Raw genomic sequence first — 20,959 nt, forward strand, 5'->3', positions numbered from 1 at the left:
TTGTCTGAGCCCTGTAGGTTGAGGCTGCGGTGGCCATGGGTGTGCCACTGCACTCCAGCCAGGGCAACAGAGTGAGACGCCAACTCAAAAAAAAAAAAAAAAAAAAAAGGAACACCCAGTAATTATCATTTCCCAGCATTAAAAGTGAGATAAAAGGATTTAAAATGTTTCTCAGTACATATCTCTACCTGAAATGACCTCCCAGGAAAATAAACGTGAAAAGTTTGACTTGTTTTAGTGAAGTTAACATTTTAGACTCTACCAGTGATTGTCTTCTTTCCATCTACTGTACACAGAAAAGTAATTTTAATACCTGTTAAATTAATTAAAAACAAATATTCTAGATGACAATATTAGAATCTATGTGTGCATGTATAATTTAGACAAAGAACTGATTGTAGTTGAAGTTGACTCATAATATCTAACCTATGAAAAATCTTTTGTAATTTGAAAGTTGCTTCTTTGATTATACAATTGTCAAATTCATGCTAAGTGAAGCAGTAATGGAAAGAGCCCTGGACTAGCCATGCCTGTAATCCCAACACTGTGGGAGGCAGAGTGAGAGGATTACCTGAGCTCAGGGGTTTGAGACCAGCCTGGGCAACTTGGTGGGACCTCGACTTTACAATAAATCAAAAAATTAGCTGGGCTTGATGTCATGTGACTGTAGTTCCAACTACTTGGAAGGCAGAAGGGGAAGGGGGAAGGATTGCTGAGCCCAGCAGGTCGAGGCTTCGGTGGCCATGAGTGTGAGAATCCAACTAAAAAAAAAAAAAGGAGCACTGGACCAGGAAAGAGATTCAGTTCTAGCCCTACCACTATTACATTTGCAGCTCAAAATCAGATGAAATTGGGCAATATACTTATTTTAAACATATTTTCATTCATTTGAATAGAAAATACAGAGTGTTTCTGAGTCACCTAGTTGCATAACTTATTGTAATGTGTATAGTACTTCAATTGTATTTGGTAATTAATATAATTATTGAGAGTATGTTTTATACAGATGTCCTAAAAATCAAGGTTTTACCTACTATTGCTTACAAAAGTAGTGAGATTTAGTTATTAACAAGATTTTTCCTCTAAACTTTCTCAAGTTAGTTTCTAAATATTATTTACACCTAGTTCATATTTAGCTTACTGACATGGAACAATATAAATCAATCTTTTTGGTGAAAGCCTGTGGTATTCAATTTAGAATTCTTCAACATTTCCAAATTTTAAAGTATAGCCGAGAGTAACAGCAATAAAAATATAGGCACAGGTGGGGATTTAAATTCTATTTCATGTCAAGAACAGTGACTCATGCCTGTTTCCCAGCACTGTGGGAGGTGGGTGGAGGCGAAAAGATTGCCTGAGTTCAAGGGTTCAAAACCAGCCTGGGCAACTTGGTGAGACCTCATCTCTACAATAAATCAAAAACTAGCTGGGCGTGATGGTGCATGCCTGCAGTTCCAGCTACTTGGAAGGTTGAAGTGGAAAGATCGCCTGAGCCCACTAGGTCAAGGCTGCAATGGCTGTGAGCGTGCCATTGTACTGCACTCCAGTCTGGGTGACAGAGTAAGATTTTGAATTAAAAAAAAAAAAAAATTCTATTTCACTAAAAAGAAGAGTCTGGAAGCAGCTAGTAGTAGAACGCACTATTAAAATAAAAACAATTGATGTGATTTGCATAGGGCTGCTATTGTGCCAGGCACTCTACCTGCTTTATATTATCTTAATCTTTCAAACAATATAAAGTAAGTGTTATTAACCCTATGAAAAATGAGAAAACAAAGTCTGAGGGGTTAAAGAACTTACTCAATATCACAGAGCAAAAACTGGTAGCGCTCAGCACTGAAATCCAAATCTCTCAGAAACCAAAGCATGTACTCAACATGATCCAACAGAGCATATCAATAATTTGATGGTCCTTAATACCTTATCATAATTAGAAATGGGTTCTCTTCTTTGAATTATTGTTTAAGAAGATAAATACTGTGTAAACCATATCATCTCCCCAAGTTTGGTAACATGAAAACACATTCTCAGTTTATTTCACATATACTTTGTAAGTTGGAGTGCTAGACTAGAGTGAAATGAAACTATGTAAGGAATAACACAAGACTTGAATTTTGTATGCCATAGCAATTGGCAAAAAAATTTTAAAGTATGTAATATATTTCTTTCCTTGATACTAAATAAATTACATAAACAAATGGACATTTAAAGTGCAATTTAGATATAATATTTTATAGTCATCAAAGATGTCAAATTAAGATAGGTATTATACACTCAATGCATAGGTCTGAAGTATTTAAAAAAGCTCAATATGTTAAATGCAGTATATCTCCAGAGAAATTAGATATTGACTGCATGCCTCAGTGAGTAGAAAAATCTACAAAAATCTATACCAAACATTGATCCAAATATTGCTTTTTAACATTACTAAGAATGTAACAAATTTTAAAATAGTACATTTGACACAAATATAATTATCTTTAATTATCAGGCAATAAGTCAAAAACATGTCAATGTTTATACATGCAAGTTTTTATGAAAAATAAAAATTAATAATAGAAGAAATAAACCCAACATATATTACTCTAATTTTATACTAAATGAAGCACTTTAGCCACTTAGAAAATACCTTTAGGTCACACAAGAGAAAATTGAGTTTGGAAGAAGAGCTGCAGTTTAAAAAAAATACAGATATATACACATAAGACGGTTCTAGAAATAGTTATCTATCTATCCTTTCATCCATCTGTGTATCCATCTCTATACATTTTTTTACTTGTAATAAGATAAAATAATAGCTAAAATGTTTTTTCTTTTTTCTCCTTTCAACTGTCCTCCTTATATATAAATTGAATTAGAAAATGCTTAGATGAAATGACTGGTTAACATCTTATACAAACTCCTTCATTACAAAAGCCCAATTAATCCACAGAAAAATGAGATGTAGCTTCAGTTTTTGAGCAACCACTATAAAAAGCAGAGGTCAGATATTCTGATCAGGTTAACAGTTCCTACTCAGTGGTCAACTCATAAATCAGTTTTACATCAAAGCCTGAATATTTCCCTTGGCCTGACCAAACATAGATCTACTTGACACTTAGCAAATGCTTTGGCAACTAGAAGTTCTACATCTTAGTAATTTTTTTTCTTTTTCTTTCTATGTTTTCTTTTACATTATCTTTCTTCTATATTTATTTGATCTCATAGCTGGGCTGGTACAGAAGAGATATTTCTGAGATTAAACTACATAGTGACTGTACTAAAAGTACACATATGAATATTTACGAATCTGACTAGAATTTACCTATAGGCTTTATTTCACTGTTTATTATGGTTTCTCGATATGGCAAAATGATTATTTCATTTCTAATAAAATCCTAAATTAAAATGCTTTATTTTGGAAAATTAAATGCAAGATATTGGGAATGAACAGTATTCAAACATCTGAGAATATCAAACCTTCTATTTTATATTCCAGACTAAGCCTGCACATTAAAATGTCAGCAAATATACACATATATGTGTGTATATCTATGTATGTGTGCACATATATGTACATATATGTACATATTTATATCTGTATCTACATACAGATATCAATATGCCTAGAAGTTTAGTGTAAATCCTAGTTAAAATGTATTCAGGAACTCTACCATTTTATAGGAATCCTGTGAAAACTTTGATAAAAATGAATATTCATTCTAGCATATAACTTTTCAGTAAATCTCCAAAATATTTAATGTAGTTTCTTCTCTGAATATTCTTCCCAGAGATGTTTCATTTTTCTATGATCATCCTCAGTTCAGTTTTTTCCTCAAAGACCTAGTGTGGTGAAATTTTACCAACATGTTCAACACGTATTATGATTTAGGGGAAAAAGATTTAAGTAGACTACAAAATAAAAATGTGTTCAGATCTCTCATGAAGCTGGCACAATAAAAACACGACCTAAAACTACAAAATTAACTGAAGAAGACTTTCAGAATTACCATAGTCCAAACACTGGCCAGACCAGCACATAACAACTCTCTACCTCCCCTTCTATGGCCATAGCAGTTTCTTAGCTATTTTACTACTCAAAACCAGATCAAAGTAGTATTGGAGCTATCAGTCAAAATACATGTTCCAACCATAAGTTGGTATCATTATTAATTTCGAATAGCTTAAGAATCTATATGCTGAATTTCTAGTTATACTGCTATCTAAAAAGTGCTTTATGGTTTCTGAAAATTCTGTTAGGTATAACAGAATAAATCTGGAAAAGGTAAAGAATGAAATTCACTGATAGTGAAATAACTTTGGATTGAAAAAAACACTATCAATGAGTATTTAATTCTTGCGTTTCTTGAGCATTTAATTCTTAATTAAAGAAGTAGCTCAACTTTTATCTCATTTTATTTTTAAAAGCTCACTGATTATGAACAATGTGAATGGTAAAGAATTATATAACACTAAAAATTTCTAAGTGATTACTACTTTTATAACCAAACTATACTTGAAAAAAAAGTAGTGATTTCTTTTATTCTAAACAGGAATATAAAAGTTACTTTCCGTTTCAGAAAATATAGCCTATGATAGTTTCTCAGAGGAAGAAGGTATATAACCAACACTCATTTCACTTTTTCATTGGCCTACCTTAAGCTAGTGTGGGTTCTAATTGCGCTGGAAAATGATCAAGACCCTCTACATTACATGGTCAATGGTCCTTTTAATAGGAAAGGCAATAATATACAGTTGTTTTCACCAACTGAAACTCGTTAGAAAGTACCAGCTTAGGGTAACAGTTTAACAACTATTAACAAATACAAATGTCTAATTGTCTTTTAATGAAAATGTAGTTCTTTCAAGGCTGTTTAAAAATTATTTGGCTTAGTATATTTGAAAATACTTTTATAAACAAAGTTTACAAAGAATGTAATTTTGAAAGCCAAAGTTTTTCAATAATCACCATTTTTTTACTAGCATAACATTAGAATTGACTTTTTGTCTTGCTGACAGAGCAACTAAGAAAGTACAGTTGCATTGACCATATTGATTGTGAACAAGCAACCATCAGTGGGACTCTGCACCATATATTTTCAATATTGACCTCCTACTTCCTTTTCCATGGCTTTCTGGGTCGGCTATTGGATTTGGACTGCAGTGTAATAAACAGCTAAGGTTTAATTAATGGTAAATGAATACAAGACATAGGTTATGACTTTAACTAATTAGGGAATTGTTGAATTAAGTCTGCCTTGGAATGCAAGGCAGTACAATCAATATCCAATAAAAGGACTATGTATGTAATTTACCTGCAAATGTGTTTCCAATACCATCAAAGTGAGTTTAAATAAGTAAGATATATGAAAGGTGACTAGGAGAGATTTCCACAAGTTAACACTTTATAGTTTCAGAAAAGATACCTTAATGTTAAGAGATGATAACTTCAAAAGTTGTGATAAGAGTACAATGGAAAAACAAAATAATTGTTCACGTATGCACCTGCACCAAATCTGCAACATTTACTACAGCATAAAAATTCAATGCTGACCTCCAAGTTTAACCTATACAAACTAGTGGTATTATGGCCAAAACGAGCATCAAGTTTGCTTACTTCACACCCTTTTGCTCCTTCATTCACTTGCCATAGTCTATATCCTCTTCCACTATTAGAAGAAATATTCATTGGTAACAGGAATTCACTACTTTTGATAAAATATTCACCAGTGTTCTCACTCTTCAAACTGACAATGCAAAGGTCATTTCATGCAGACTTATTACCCCTGACTCTACTTATTCTTCTGAAATAAAAATAAGGAAAAGAAAAAAGAAACCCACCTACTCCCTTGTGGGCATCCAAGCTGGTAAACTCTATTGTCCCATTATGGCCTCTTCTAGGATTTTCCTGATACTGTTTGTGGTTCCCATTGGGACAATATCTGTAGCAAAGTCCATAATCTGCAAGATAAACCTGGAAGACATGAACAGACAAATGAATAATGCCTTTGTCCTCTGAAAATGTAACCTTTATAATTAAGTCTTAAGAAACAGATAGATTAAGAACAGCCTCAGATCTCCATTTTATGAAGCCAAATGGTGCCTTAGAATAAAATATATACAACTGGGGACCATAACAACTCACATTTCAATCTAAATCCTTATTTCATCATTGGCATATCTTATTTCTGAGTTGACTTAGATTTTTAATCTTTTTATTTTGCTCCTAAATTCCCTTTCCTCCAGGTGGGCAACTAGACACCATAAACCACAATATGTCTTTTAATCTGAAGTCACACAGTTTATAAGTCTCTACCTTTTCTTGTAACCCCTTCCTGAAACATACAACTGTTTCAAGCAGGAAGGGGAAATGAGAGGAAACATTCTAAAATTACACAGATGACCACTGAACAACTAGGGTTTGAACTGTGCTTGTCCAGTTATATGCAGATTTTCTTCTACCTCTGCCACCCCAAGACTGTAAGACCAACACCTCCCTCTACCTTCTTCTCCTCCACAGCTTACTCAATGTGAAGATGATGAGGAGGAAGACCTTTATAATGATCCACTTCCACCTAATAAAGACATTTTCACTTCCTTATGATTTTTATAAAATTTTACTTTCTTTAGTTTTATTGTAAGAATATGGTTTATAATACATAACTATAAAATATGTATTAATCAGCTGTTTATGTTACTGGTAAGGTTTCTAGTCAACAGCAGACTATTACTAAAGTTTTTAAGGAATCAAAAATTATATGCAAATTTTCGACCATGTAGGGAACAGACATTGGTTGGCACTATAACCCTGGCATTGTTCAAGGGTCAACGGTAAAACAAATATCATAAGAGTCTTCATTAACAAGAAACATAAAAATGATGAGCAGACTGTAAGAAGTAATGACTCAAAAAAAGAAAAAAAACACTATCATGTTGTTAAAAACAAAACATCCACGCAGGACTTATGGCCTTAAAGACCTATCTATATCATCACTACTATGCTTGTAAGTCAGACCGAATTGCAAGCAGCATCTCTAAACAGAATATAGATTGTTAAAAGTCAGATTGCAATTCAAGTGAATTTACCTCAGATTACTTCTGGAGAGAGAAGGAAGGGGGAGAAGTAGTTTTACAGATATAGCATACATTGAATAGAGAACACTGTTGTGACTAGACAATTATTGTGACAGGTAGTTAGAAAATAGTAGTTCCCAACTGTATGTTACCATGCCACCCCCGCCCCCCAAAAGAAAGCAGCTTCAACTTTTAAAATGTATTGTTTCATATATTTCATTAAAATTAAAGGATTTGGGTACTGCTTCATAATACAGTTTCAAGACAATAGAGTGTTGCAATATTACCTGTACTTTATACTATCTATTAAAAGAAAATAGCATATGAATTTTAGTTCCTTTAAATTTTTGGTTTTAGGATAGCCTGAGTAGGAGATATTTTAAACTTTAAAATGTAAACATCACCGTTTTCTTCATTTGTTGGAGTAACTTGCTAGACTGTCTGAAAACAAATATTTCAGCTTGTCTCTTTCCCACAGATGCTGTTTCTCATCATGGCCTAAGAAGTAACTGATCTCTCTGTCCTAAGTAAACTTGGCACTTCAGGAAGATACAGAATCAGTTGCTTGCTTTCACTGTTTCTGATGCATTTTTGTCTTTATTTCAAGACCTAAATAGACTTCACATTGCCAAGTGGACTATCCCTAAAATGTACATATTGATAATTCAACAAATGGAATTTTATTTCACTACACTAGAGTAGTTTACTATTTTAAAAAAGAGCTACCAAGGAGCTTTTTATTTAGTCATTAACACACCAAAAAAGGCTAGATTCTATGGCATGCCTACTATGTACCAGACAGTATGCTAAGTGCCTTATTTTCATTGATTCACTGTCACAGAAATCCTATAGGTAGGTATCATTATCTCCATTTAATTCATATAGAAACTGAAGCTTAGTGAAGTTATGTGGCTTGTGTAATAAAACAAAGTCAGGATTCTATGGCAGTTCTAACTCTAGAGCCTTCACTCTTAATCACTGTCAAAGGGCAATTGTACCAGACAATTTAAACAGATAAGGAAGACTTCCTTGAAGACTTACTGCAATAGATGAGAGAGTCTGAACTCAACACCACTGAAACAAAAGGCCAAAAAGTTTTTAAGCACTGGGGTGAACTAGTTGAAAAGTATTAAAGAATGTTAAGTTGAGGTTGGTCAATGTGATTAAGCCATCTATGGTTGCTAATGGTACTCAGGCTCCTACCTTCCACAAAAGCTACTATTCCATAAAGGGATGAGTCCCAATCCTGGGTATAAAATTGGCAAGGAGCTGGGAGATTTACATCTAAAAGGATCAGAGAAAGATTTTACAATTTCAAATTTTCTTAAGTATACGCTGTAAAAGGGAAGTCAAATGCCTGCAGTCAGGCAGAACCTGTCAAAAGTTTAGTCAAGCTGAGGGTAACAGTAAGGCTGTCTTAGTCATCATTGAGCTACAAATCTCAAGGTGGTGCTAGCCTGCTCAAACTTTGAAGGGCAGTATAAGGTTTGCATTTAATATAAAGACAAAAAGTTAACAATGCATTAAAAAAAACACATTAACTGTTTGCTGACAATTTTAGTCAATGAATATTTCAGACCTACAAGTGATTTAAAATATGCATGGTTGCAATCTCGAGCAGCATATACTCTAAGAAAGAAAGCTCTCAAGCAACAACATTAGCTGTTATCCAACCAACCAGGGTGCTCTGAGTGGTCCTAATAGAGTTATAGGCAAGATTCAATTAATCATGAACAAAATAGTAAAGTTAAGATTTGAACAAAATAGTAAAGGTAAGATTTCTTTAGAAAAATGAACTAAGCCGGGCTCGGTGGCTCAGCCTGTAATCCCGCGCTTTGGGAGGCTGACTTGAGTGGATTGCCTGAGGCCACGGGTTCGAGACCCACCTGGGCAACTTGGTGAGACCTCATCTCTACAATAAAAAAAAAAAAGGAAAAGAAAAATGAACAACTATCCATCCCACTCCCAATTCCATACATCTTTCCCCCCACATTTTGGATCTTTATCTACTAGTTTAGCATATGCTTCAGAGAGAATTTTATTTTATTAGATTAGAGAATATAGTTTATTTAAAAGTAAATTAGAGAGAGAGAAAGAGAAGATTCACCTCCCCAAGGTAGGGGAGAGCAGAGAGAATTTCAGAGAAGTATTTTTCTAGAAAAAATATTTTTAAAAAGAGTATTTTTCCTAGAATTCTCAAAATTCTCATGACAATCTTGCCACCAGGATATATCAATATATTTTAAAAAACAGATTATGGACCGGGCTTGGTGGCTCAGCCTGTAATCCCGCGCCTTTGGGAGGCTGAGGTGAGTGGATTGCCTGAGCCTGCGGGTTCGAGACCCTCCTGGGCAACTTGGCGAGACCTCATCTCTACAACAAATCAAAAAATCAGCCGGGCGTGGTAGCACATGCCTGTAATTCCGGATACTTGGAAGGCTGAGGCGGAAGGATCGCCGGAGCCCAGCAGGTCGAGGCTGCGGTGGCCGGGAGCAGCCACTGCACTCCAGTCTGGGAGACGGAGTGAGACTCCAACTCAAAAAAAACCAAAAAAACAAAAAACAGATTATTGGGCACTACTAAAGAGATCTAGAAGTAACTGCCTTTGGTGAACAGAGATTTTATATATAAGAAGAAGTAAAGTCAATTATCTGTCCCAAGTAATCAAAATATTGACAAATTAATTTGACTTGGGTCTCAGAAAACAATATCCCAATATATGGCACATTGACATTCTGAGTGCTTAGAATTAAATAAAATAGAAAGGACTCAGAAATAAGCCTCAGGGCCCAGGTCGCTCTCTGACTTTCCCCTGATTCCTGTCTCTCAGATCCCTTTCTTTCCTGAAGGACCACAGGGAGCTTTCTCTGAAGTTCCCTTACCTGTTTTTTATTTATTTATTTATTTATATTTTTATTTTTAAAGATGTGGGGTACAACTCAGGGTTAGGTATACAAATGTCAATTATGCGGTTACCCTTGTTGATGAGGTGTGCTCCTCCCTCCCCTAGCAGTGATCTCCCTTATATGTTTAAGGGAAGTTCTACCAGAAGAAATGCAATTGTCTTAAAACTTTTTCCCTAGGAATCTTATCAAATAACCAGGAAAGATTAATCACTGGAGCAGAGAAAAGACTAAAAGCCATTACCACACCCAAACAAACTTTTCATCTATTCTTCTGAGGGCAGCTCCAAGAGATTAGCTAGAAGACTTTATCTGTGTAATAAGACAACTTTTGTTCATAGTAAAGTTCCACTCCTCACCTTCCCACAATTTGTTTCAACCTAGAGCTCAGAGGAACTTTGACCCAGGCCAACTGTCAGTTTTTAGGCTCGTTCATGTCCCCTAAAAATCTTTCTCTTGCTGTGCATGGTGGTTTACGTCTGTAATCCCAGCACTTTGGGAGGCAGAGGCAAGAGAATTGCCTGAGTCCAGAGGTTCATGATCAGCCTGGGCAACTTGGTGAGACCTCATTGTAGAATAAATCAAAAAATTAGCCAGGCATGGTGGCGCACACCTGTGGTTCCAGCTACTAGAAAGCCTAAGGCAGAAGAATCGCCTGAGGTCAGTAGATTGAGACTGTGGTGGCCTGGCCATAAGCAGGTCTCTGCACTCCAACCTGGGTGACAGAGTAAGACTTCAACTAAAAAAAAATTTCCTTATAAAATTGGCTATAGCTCTCCACTTCTATCCCATAAGAAGAGAGTATTTGGGTCTCAACCATTTGGCCCTTCTTTGAGTCTCATATTTTCAGGACTCTGGTATCCATGTACAGATTAATAAATATGTACACCTTCTCCCCCCACCCCACCCCCTACTCTGTTTTATTGTCAGTTTATTTCAGAGAACTTTCAGAAAAGGCAGAAGGGAAATTTTCCCTCTAACCCATCAGACTCAAATTAGGTCAAACTGATAGTTCTACTGGAAACAAACAGTCTAGAATTTTGCTAGAACAGTTTAAAGGAAGGGGGAACAAAGGCTGGAAAATGTTGTCAACAAGAAAATAAATGGAGTAAAGAAGTCACATTGGTTGAGGGTTCATTATGCAATAAGCACTGGGCAAAGTACCTTTCACAAATTATTTCATTAAATCCAGACAACCACCCACATTCAGCCTAGTAGCACCTGTCTTATTTTACATATGAGAAAGCTGAGCCTCCCAGCAGTTAAATAACTGGCCCAAGTTACAGAACTAGTAAAGAATGAGACCAGCATTCAAATTCAGACCAGCATGACTTCCAAATTCCAATCTCTTTTTAAAAATAAAATACAAAATTGGAGGTTCTGTTGATTTCTAAAATTATATTGAAGTCAAAAATTAGTTTAAGTAGACCTCAATCTATTGTAGGGGTACATTTTGTGTATCTTAAACCTAAGAATAATTCTTACATTTTTATAGGATTGTAAAAGAAATAAAAATTGAAAAGAAAAAAAAAGGAAGGAAGGGAGAGAGGGAAGAAAGGGGAGAAAAGAAAATGCAGCAGAGAACCATACCTGACCTACAGAGTTCATAGAAACCTAAAGTATATGTTATCTGGTTCTTTACAGAGAAAGTTTGCCAACCTCTGATTTACAATAAAATTTGGTTTCAGTTAACTTTTAAAAATATTATCCTTTTCTTCTGTGTGAAATCAAAAATAACAACTAGCTAATATTTTTCACTTTAAGTATAAATATGTATAATATCCCTGGTTTTAAACAAACCTGTCTAGGCAACTCAAGATTTACACCAGAATTGGGTAGGGGGTGATTATTTGCATTGTAATAAGACTAGCCACAGGAATATATAAATAGCTAGCTCCCTAATGCATGTTAAATGATTTTCTTTTTATGCACCTTTTCTGCATGTAGTAACCATTTCCTTTCTCTGAGTATAAGAGACAGCCCTGACTGCTCCCTTTACTTTGAACCAGAGATCTATTAGACTGTGCTGCCTCTCACATGGTACTCATTTTTTTTCCTCACTTTTTAAGATATCTATTATGTTTGAACAATTTTGTAAGGTACAGGAAGAAGATATATGTTACTGTCTACATTTAATTCATTGAAAAATAATATTATACACCCAAACTAATTAACACTTACTTAGTCCAGCTTCTACCAGGGTTCTCAGTTCCTCCCCCATAAACCCCTAATTTGAAACACTTTTGAGGAATTTCAGTTTTAATATTTTATGATTGAAAAGGTAGTGTGGCAGTCATTGAGGTACAATCCTATCAAGAAAGAAATGGCATTTCACCTGTAAGGAATGCAAAAAGCTGACTGTCACCAGGAGCAGGGTCACTGGGACCTGCCATAAAAGTCAAGGCAAGACCACACTCTTCCTAAGCAGTTGACCATGGAGAATGTATGGTCATCTCTTCCCAACTGGGGTGTCTTTTGATAGGCAACCTTTGTTCTGGAACTCCCCAGTTGGGTGTCTGAGAATGTGTCAGATCTGCACCACAGTCTTAAGCTATCATTTCTGAATTCTGTTTCTTGTCCCCTTTCCTTCCACAAATATCAGACCAACATCTTACCCTGAAGACTTTCACTGTCCAATCCTGTTTCCTCTCCTTTTATTTTTCATGGGTATTACAATTTCTTCATCCAATAAAACTCTTGTACTCCTAATTCTGTCTCAGCATGTGCCTCCCTTAGAATCTGATTTGACATAGGTGGTCACTAAATCATAGCCTTAATTAACGAATGAAAATGAAAAACAAATTAGCCTTTGAGTATGACCATGAAAAATACAACTTTCGGCTGGATGCAATAGCTTATGCCTGTAATCTCCCCATTTTGGGGGAGGTCGAGGTGGGAGGTCTGAGCCCAGGAGTGCAAGTCCAGCCTGGACAAGAAAACAAGACCTCATCTCTACAAACAAACAAACTAATTAATTAGTTAATCAATTTAATAGAAATTAAGTTAAAAAATAAGTCAGGTGTGGTGGCGTGTGCCTGTAGTCCCACCTACTTGGGAGGCTGAGGCAGAAGGATCTCCAGAGCCTAGGAAGTCAGGTTACAGTGAGCCATGATCATGTTACCATACTCCAGCCTGGGTGACAGAGTGAGACCCTGTCTTAAAAAATTTTTTTAAATACATAAAAAGAAAAAACAGGAATACAACTTTCTTACACTCAGTAGGCCTACCTCAAAAATCAATCTCTGGCTAGGTGAGGTAGCTCATGCACATAATTCCTACACTTTGGGAGGCCAAGGTAAGAGGATTGCCTGAGTCCACGGGTTCGAGACCAGCCTGGGCAACTTGGTGAGACCTCATAGCTACAATAAATAAAAAAATCAGCTGGTGTGGCAGTGCAGGCCAGTAATTCCAGCTACTTGGAAGGCTGAGGCAGAAGGACCACCTGAACCCAGCAGGTTGAGGTTGCAGTGGCCATGAATGGGCCACTGTACTCCATGGAGCTCAGGTGACAGAGCAAGACTCCAATTCAAAAAAAAAAAAATCAATTTTCTATTTTACCTAGCCCAATTTTTATCTATGTATGTCATATTTTTAAGTTCTATATTTATTTAAGCCTTTACTTCAACTCCTTTGCTTTCTGATACTTGTGGGTTCTTACACTACTTTATTTGTGCAGATGGATAAGTAAATTAAAGATGGATTAAAGAGTACTCTGTGAAAACTCTCTTTGTGGTGATCTGCATGAGATGGACCTTTATTTTCCAGGAATACCTCAAGTACATTTCTTTATCTTCCTATCGTACTTCCTGGACTCACCACTCACACCTAAATTCTATTCTCGTACATATCTCTTTAATCACAAGGCAATTTACTGAGTGTTCACTTGTGGCAACATGAATTTCCTATTTTAACAATGTACAAAGTTATCTAGCTTTTCTTTTATTTATGCCTTCGTTCTACACTTAGGGGCTATAAGTTCCTAGGGGACCAGGGACCAGGATGATGTTGTATATACATTTTTGTATCCATGACAGCACCTACTCTAAGCCCTTTGCACAGTAGGTTTGAATAATTTTTTTACTGATTTTGCTTGAAAATAATAATTGGACAAAATGAACTAAATTCTTTTCAACAGAGACCTGAGTGCTAAACATGATAAACTACTGGGAACTGCAAACTTTTAAAAAGTAAGAAATAGAAAAAAAAAAAGCATATTTATTGAATACTTGCTATATAAGAGCATAAAGTACTTTACACAAGTCAAATCAAGGAACCCTCATTACCCTAAGAAGCAATTTTGAGAGCTTTTAAAAATTAGAAAATAGGATGATTAAAGCCAGGTGCTCTGTGTAAAACAAACTTCTAGCAACTGGCAGAGCTGGGATTTGAACCTAAATCTGTCTGACCAGAAGGCTGAGTGTTTTCTTTTGTTTTGTTTTCTCCACATGTCCCACATGAAGAAAAGAAAGGTGGCATAAGCACATCTATGGCCATAACAGTCTATGATATTTTACAAGGAAGGATTATTTCTAATAAGGAGACTCAGAGAAAAAAGCAACATGTAAGTTGGGCCTTGTGAAGTATCCACAATTTCCAAAGATGGGGAGAAACACAAGAGAGGGAAACCAAGGCACAGGCCAGTGTATGATGGGGGCTGATAGGCTGGTGGAGGGACAACACAAGACAGGATAAAAGGTTTGCATCAGTTTATAGAGCACTTTGGAAATTGTGCTAAGAAGCTGGGAAACCATTTTTGTAAGCAGACAGACGGAAGGACTTTTGGAAAATAATAATATTATCAGCAGCATCATAAGGAGGAAATGAAAGTGGAGAGTCTATGTAGAACATAACAATAGTTTAGTCAAAACGCAATGGGAAGTTGGACGAGGGCACTGGTGAACAGAAGGGAGACAAAGAAGAGAGCCACAAAGTATTAAATAAGAGGATTGAGAGAGAATCAAAGATAACTCTGAAAACGGTGTCACTAGCTGGGTGAGAAGTCAATAAATAGAGAAAAAGATAATAAGAGGAAGAAGTATACTTAGAAAGAAAATGATTTAATCACTTTTATACAAAAATCAAACTGGCTGGTCAGTGACTAATACCCTAATCCAACTAGCTCCTGGTTCTCTCTGTCTCTTACGGGGGACAGAATGACAGAGTAGTAGTTGATGGCAAAAAGTAAAAGACCTCCTTCCTAATCAAGGGTCAAATCTGCTGCCTTCTCGTTCGTCGATCAACCAGGAATCCTGAGTATTGAGCAGTCAGATTGGCTCAGATGGAAGCATTTCTCAACACTTGATATGATATGTATATGATAGGAGAAAGTAAGCTGAAGAAGGGGAGAAAGACATTTGGCGCTGCCAGAAGAAGCAGCAGAACATTATTGTAAACCAATGTCACTGTCCACTGGGATGTAATCACCCATTAAATCACATTTCTTCACTATTAGACCTCCACCATGTAGATTCTCACTAGAGAACAGATGCATATAGAGCCCCACCAAATGAAGTTCACATTTGAAGGATAATGTTGAGTAGCTAAACTAATTTTTTCCTATTGTACAACCTAATACCTTATCATAATTTAGACTATTTTATACAATTAAATCCTTTTAATTAGCATACCTGTTGTAACGAGAAATGGGTCAGTTAAGCTCTCATTATGAAAGACTGATGGAAATCATGCTAGGGAGATAGTTACTATTCATGACTTTTTAAAAATGGCAACCCAGATAACACATTTTATTTTTTTATTTTTCTTCATATATTTGGGGTGCTAAAACAAGTATATACATTTTAAGAAATGTAATCTATGTATTACTTTTTGAAGTTGAATTAAATTACAGTGGTAGTGTGTAGTATGACATTCGCTCAACCATGCTTCTGCCATTTTCTTTGATTGTCCTGCCTGTCACATGGTGTTGCTAGCATTCATTTGATTAACACCATCTTTTAAGCAAACGTCATACTTAAAATGTGTATACATTTTTTTGGCACCCCATATATATATTTTTACAGAAATGGGGTCTCGCTGTATTGCCCAGGCTGATCTCAAACTCCTAGGCTCGAGCAATCCTCCTGCCTCTGTCTCTCAAAGTGCTGGGATTACAGGCATGAGCCACCATGCCCAACAAGACAACATTTTTAAAACTCTAGAGATTGTTAAAAAAATATATCATGGGTAAAGAGTGAAAAGTGTGAAAATGAATCGATTGTTTAATTCACAAGAACTAAAAGAAGCCAGTTACTTTGCAGTATAAACAACATTATTGTTAACTGGCTTACAAATAAATAAACAGTCTCCAATCAATAATAAATAAATAAATGAAATAAAACATTGGGCAGGATATATAAATGTATTCAGCAACTTTAAAGGCCCTTGTTTTTAAAAAGGCCATTATTTATCTTATTTGCATAGGACACAATATTTTCCTATTCTTTCCACAAGATACTGTAATGTGAAAATCTTCACAATAAATTGAGTATTTACTAATGAAAATCAGAGTACGAAAAAAGGAAATAAAGCATGGAATGACTAAAGCAGCCCATTTATGTTCACAAGACTCACTCATATCTGTGAAAATGTATATGTAGGCTCACAGACGCTACTAGGTTTTGATATAAATCTATGTTTTGTATTCTTTTATTGTATAGTACTTTTTGTGTCTCCTCAACTTCCTCACCTTGTTTACTGATAATACAACGCCACAAAAGATACTTGTGCATTACCACAATTAAAATTAAAAGGTGCTAGCTTACTTTTCAAACATGAGGTTTATTAGAATAAGCAGAAAGATATATTTTTCAAAACTACAGTCCGACCTTGTTCATCATTTAGTGTGTTATAAAACGTTTGACGTTTCTGTTTTCTGATGGGAGTCACATGTGCTTACTCTTAAAAATAACCCGCTTTATATGCTGAATTTTTGTTCCCTCCTATGTCTTATAACTGCCTATTCATATTGCCAATCTGGAATTTTATCATTTGATTTTCTTTATGTTTAACATTCACTGAGAGTGAGAGCCTTAAAGACATACCCGTGAAGTTATCAGAAAAACAATCAGAAAAAAAGTTGTGCCTCTAACCACTCCCACCTTGCTCCATCTACTGCCCCACCAGGATCAAGCCTATGACTGCCTTACATGGTGTCATAAATTCAAGTATCAAAACAAAACACTTTTGGTATATTTAGAAATATTCTAAGTGATATTAGTATTTTGACCCCGGGATCTGCTTTTATATTCCAAACTGGTTCTTTTGCAAAATGTGAAATAGGATTGTGACTTAATATGCTTTCCAGACTTTGGGGGGAAAAATCCTCAATAGTTCATAAGCCAGCAGATGCTTCTTTACTAAAAATATCTTCACCTACTATGGAAAACCTTTCCGATTACAGTCTATTTCTAGCTTGTCCTTTTGATACAAGTTCTCATGGATTATATGAAAAAAAACCTATGATACCCTCTCTTTCTAATTCTCAATCTGATATCAAGACACATACCTTGTATCTATCCTTTAACAAAATAAAAAAGCAATGGAAGAGGACAATCTGGATTGCATTCACTTAATGGTCTTCTTCTTTGTCTAATTCAAAACTAGACCTAATCAAGACTTTTCAATACGTCAGTAAGCATTATCAGAACTCAGTGTATCTGTAAACAGCAGATAGTCACAAAATGTTAGCTGATCTAATTTGATTGTCATTGCTATATTAGAAAAAGGTTCAATAAATGTAGGCTCTATCTATATGCAGCCCAGCTATCCAGCAGTGGAAATAGTCCATCTGTTCTACACTAACTATAAATTCTATAAATTTCAAAGACAGTATTTGAGCTTGCCAGCAATGGTGCCATTCTTATAAGCATAACACCTTGGAGCTCTGTGGTTTTTAATAGCCCCTATACAAGAGCACCTCTTAATTCATCCAATTTAAACAGCTCAACAAGTAATTCAAAATTAAGAAATGCACGTTTCCCATACTAACAACATCCAAAAAAGCCAATATGCAACCATTTTTGAATCAGAATGTTCAAATATTTTGATCATCAACAGTTATTTGGTCATTCATGCATCTGCCTTTCAAAAATAGCAGCATAACCAATGGGACTTAGTAGGCATTCAATAAACATGTACTGAGTGTAGACAGTCAAACACTCATTTTTCAAAAGCATTAACTTTCTTTTGAACTGCACACTTTATTGGGGGGATTTGCTAAATAGACTTATGTATACTTACAAAATATATATATTACTTAAATGTAAAAACATTCCCTTATCACAGAAATTAGACCCTTAAAGTTCTATTTCCTATAATTAAAGGGATGATTATCATTAAACTACATACCTAGGGAGAATTTCACTTATAAATCCAATTCGTTACCATTTTCTTAAGATCTAACCAGAGTATATGCCTAGTTTCATAAATCTAAAATATTTTCGTAAAGCAAAATAAGATAAGATATTCTTTTATCATCATAACAATCATAAAAAATATAGTTTCTAGCTATTACTAAGTGCTTACTGTGTGCCAGATCCTGGCTTAAGACTTTTACATGTTTAAATTATTTGATCTTTACAATGCTTCTTTGAGGGAGGTATTCTTCTTTTTAGATGATGAAACAGATCAAAGAAGTAAAATAGCTTGACTAAAAACATAGAGGTAACAAAGAGGTAAGGACCAGGATTCAAATCCTGGGAGTCTGATTCCAGAATTCATACCCTTAACTATGGAACAATGAAATCCAAAAATTGAAAGTCATACAAAATATAGCTTTAGAAAATAGTCCCCCAATCTTCTTTTCTCAAACATTTTACTTGGTATTAGAAGAAGACAAACACCTTTCTTTTTATATCCTTTTTACTAATCCTGTAATGTACAAAGACACTTCACTTAGAATAAGTGAGTAAACTGTAATGAAGTGGGGATCCCACCATAGCTTAAAGAACTGCTTGGAGGCCTTATGTGTAAGAATGAATCACTCTAGAAACACTAACTGGTTTGAGTCCACCTAGAATGACCATAGTCAAAATAAAAGTGGATACTTCCTCTGGCCTCTGTTCCCAGTTTGCCTCTGTCCTTTCTCTTTCCTTATCCTGATGCCCAAAGCTCACCTGTCTAAAATACACTGGTATTCATGCTAATATATTATCAACTTACATGGAACAAAACATTGTTGGGATTTCATTAAAATTATTTGAAAAATTTATGGTCTCAAACTCTACCCAAAGATTTACATCTAAGTCTCTATTTTAGTTTTGCAAGAATGCTGTAACAAGGTACCATGAACTGCTGGCTTAAACAACAAAAATTTATTGTCTGACAGTTTTGGAGCCTAGAAGACTGAAACCATGCTGTTCACAAGGTTAGTTCCTTCTGAGGTCTCTGAGGGGATAATCTGATCCATGCCTCTCTCCTAGATTCTGGTGGCCTCAGGCATTGTAGATGGTATTCCTGTACATGGTATTTTCCCTATCTCTTCACATTGTCTTCCCTCTATGTTTGTCAGTTTGTGTTCAAATTTCCTCTTTTTCTAGGGTGTCAATCATATTGGATTAGGACTCTCCTTAATGACCCCATCTTACCTTGATCATCTGCAAAGATCCTATCTCTAAACAAGGTCACATTCACAAATACTGGGGGTTAAGACATTCAACAGCTTTTAAGGGGCTTAATTCAACCCAAAGCAGTCCCCATTCTCAGTTTCTCTTTGTGAATATGCTGACAGAGTTTTCTACAAAAAACACTCATAATAGCTATATTAAATAGTAAAAGTCTCTTGAGACAATGGCTAGAACTCTCCCAATATGAAGTCAATAAATGTACAAATGACTTAGTTACTGTATCTGGTTAGGCTATATTCAGTTCAAATTGGTTGCCTTTACCTGTTACTCCTGAACATTGGTTAACTAATTAATAAATTCATTTATGCATTTATTGATTCAATTTCTCACTGACTAGACTATATTCAGTTCAAATTGGTTGGCTTTACCTGTTACTCCTGAACATTGGCTAACTAATTAATAAATTAATTTATGCATTTATTGATTCAATTTCTCACTGTACATTAATCTATTCAATTGCTCACAAGTAAATGGCTTATTTACTGAGTGCCCATTATACTCTATGCTCTATGCCAGTTGCTAGAAATATATCAGCAAATAAAGCCCAATTCCTGTTTGTCTATTGATAAGAACTGTGTTCTCCTCAAGTACATATAATTGAAAGAAATCATATACGCCTGGTTCTGGACTAGCAGTTTCATAAATCAAATTTGCAGTTAACAACCAGTTCTACCCAGTGAGTCAGAATTTCTGAGAGACAAAAGGGACCAGAGATCACATGATCTTGACTACCCGCTTTACAGAAAGGAAAGCAGTGGTGCAGAAAAGTCTACAAAAAAGTTTTTTTTTTTTTTGAGTTGGAGTCTCACTCTGTCGCCCAGACTGGAGTGCAGTGGCCGCTCCCGGCCACCGCAGCCTCGACCTGCTGGGCTCCGGCGATCCTTCCACCTCAGCCTTCCGAGTAGCCGGAATTACAGGCGCACGAGAAAAGTATTTTTAAAAAGGAGAAGTTAGGAGACCCAAACTTTACCTGTATGATGACCACTTGTATACCTAATCCCACATCTTAAATAAAATAAAATACATAAAAAATAAAAAAGGAAAGCTTAACTACAACTGGAATAATAATGATCTGTATTACCATTTTCTCATGAATTTTTGGATAAAGAAGTAAAAGAAATAAAACTGTACTTAATACTAAGGAAGGATTGTTCATTTTGTTAAAAGTGGTAATGGCAGTCTCATAATATGGTGAACTGTCCTTATTTTTTGGAGATGTATACATACTTAAATATTTAGACAAAATGCCATGATAACTAAAATGTATTTAAAATAGTTCTAGCCGGGTTCGGTGGCTCAGCCTGTAATCCCGTGCTTTGGGAGGCTGAGGTGAGTGGGTTGCCTGAGCCCGTGGGTTCGAGACCCACCTGGGCAACTTGG

General features: G+C 35.5%; 1 protein-coding gene across 1 annotated transcript in view; it reads right to left on the reverse strand.

Annotated features, from left to right (window-relative positions):
- VRK2 (vaccinia related kinase 2) overlaps positions 1 to 20,959 on the reverse strand; it is a 117,610-nt gene that overhangs the window by 39,624 nt on the left and 57,027 nt on the right. Inside the window, exon 7 of the mRNA XM_008056078.2 lies at positions 5,821 to 5,953. Coding sequence (XP_008054269.1) covers positions 5,821 to 5,953 — 133 coding nt within the window. The remainder of the gene's footprint in view (positions 1 to 5,820; positions 5,954 to 20,959) is intronic.

Source organism: Carlito syrichta, unplaced genomic scaffold, assembly GCF_000164805.1.
Source record: "Carlito syrichta isolate Samal-C Ts95f unplaced genomic scaffold, Tarsius_syrichta-2.0.1 Scaffold302096, whole genome shotgun sequence".
Classification (NCBI taxonomy): Eukaryota; Metazoa; Chordata; class Mammalia; order Primates; family Tarsiidae; genus Carlito; species Carlito syrichta.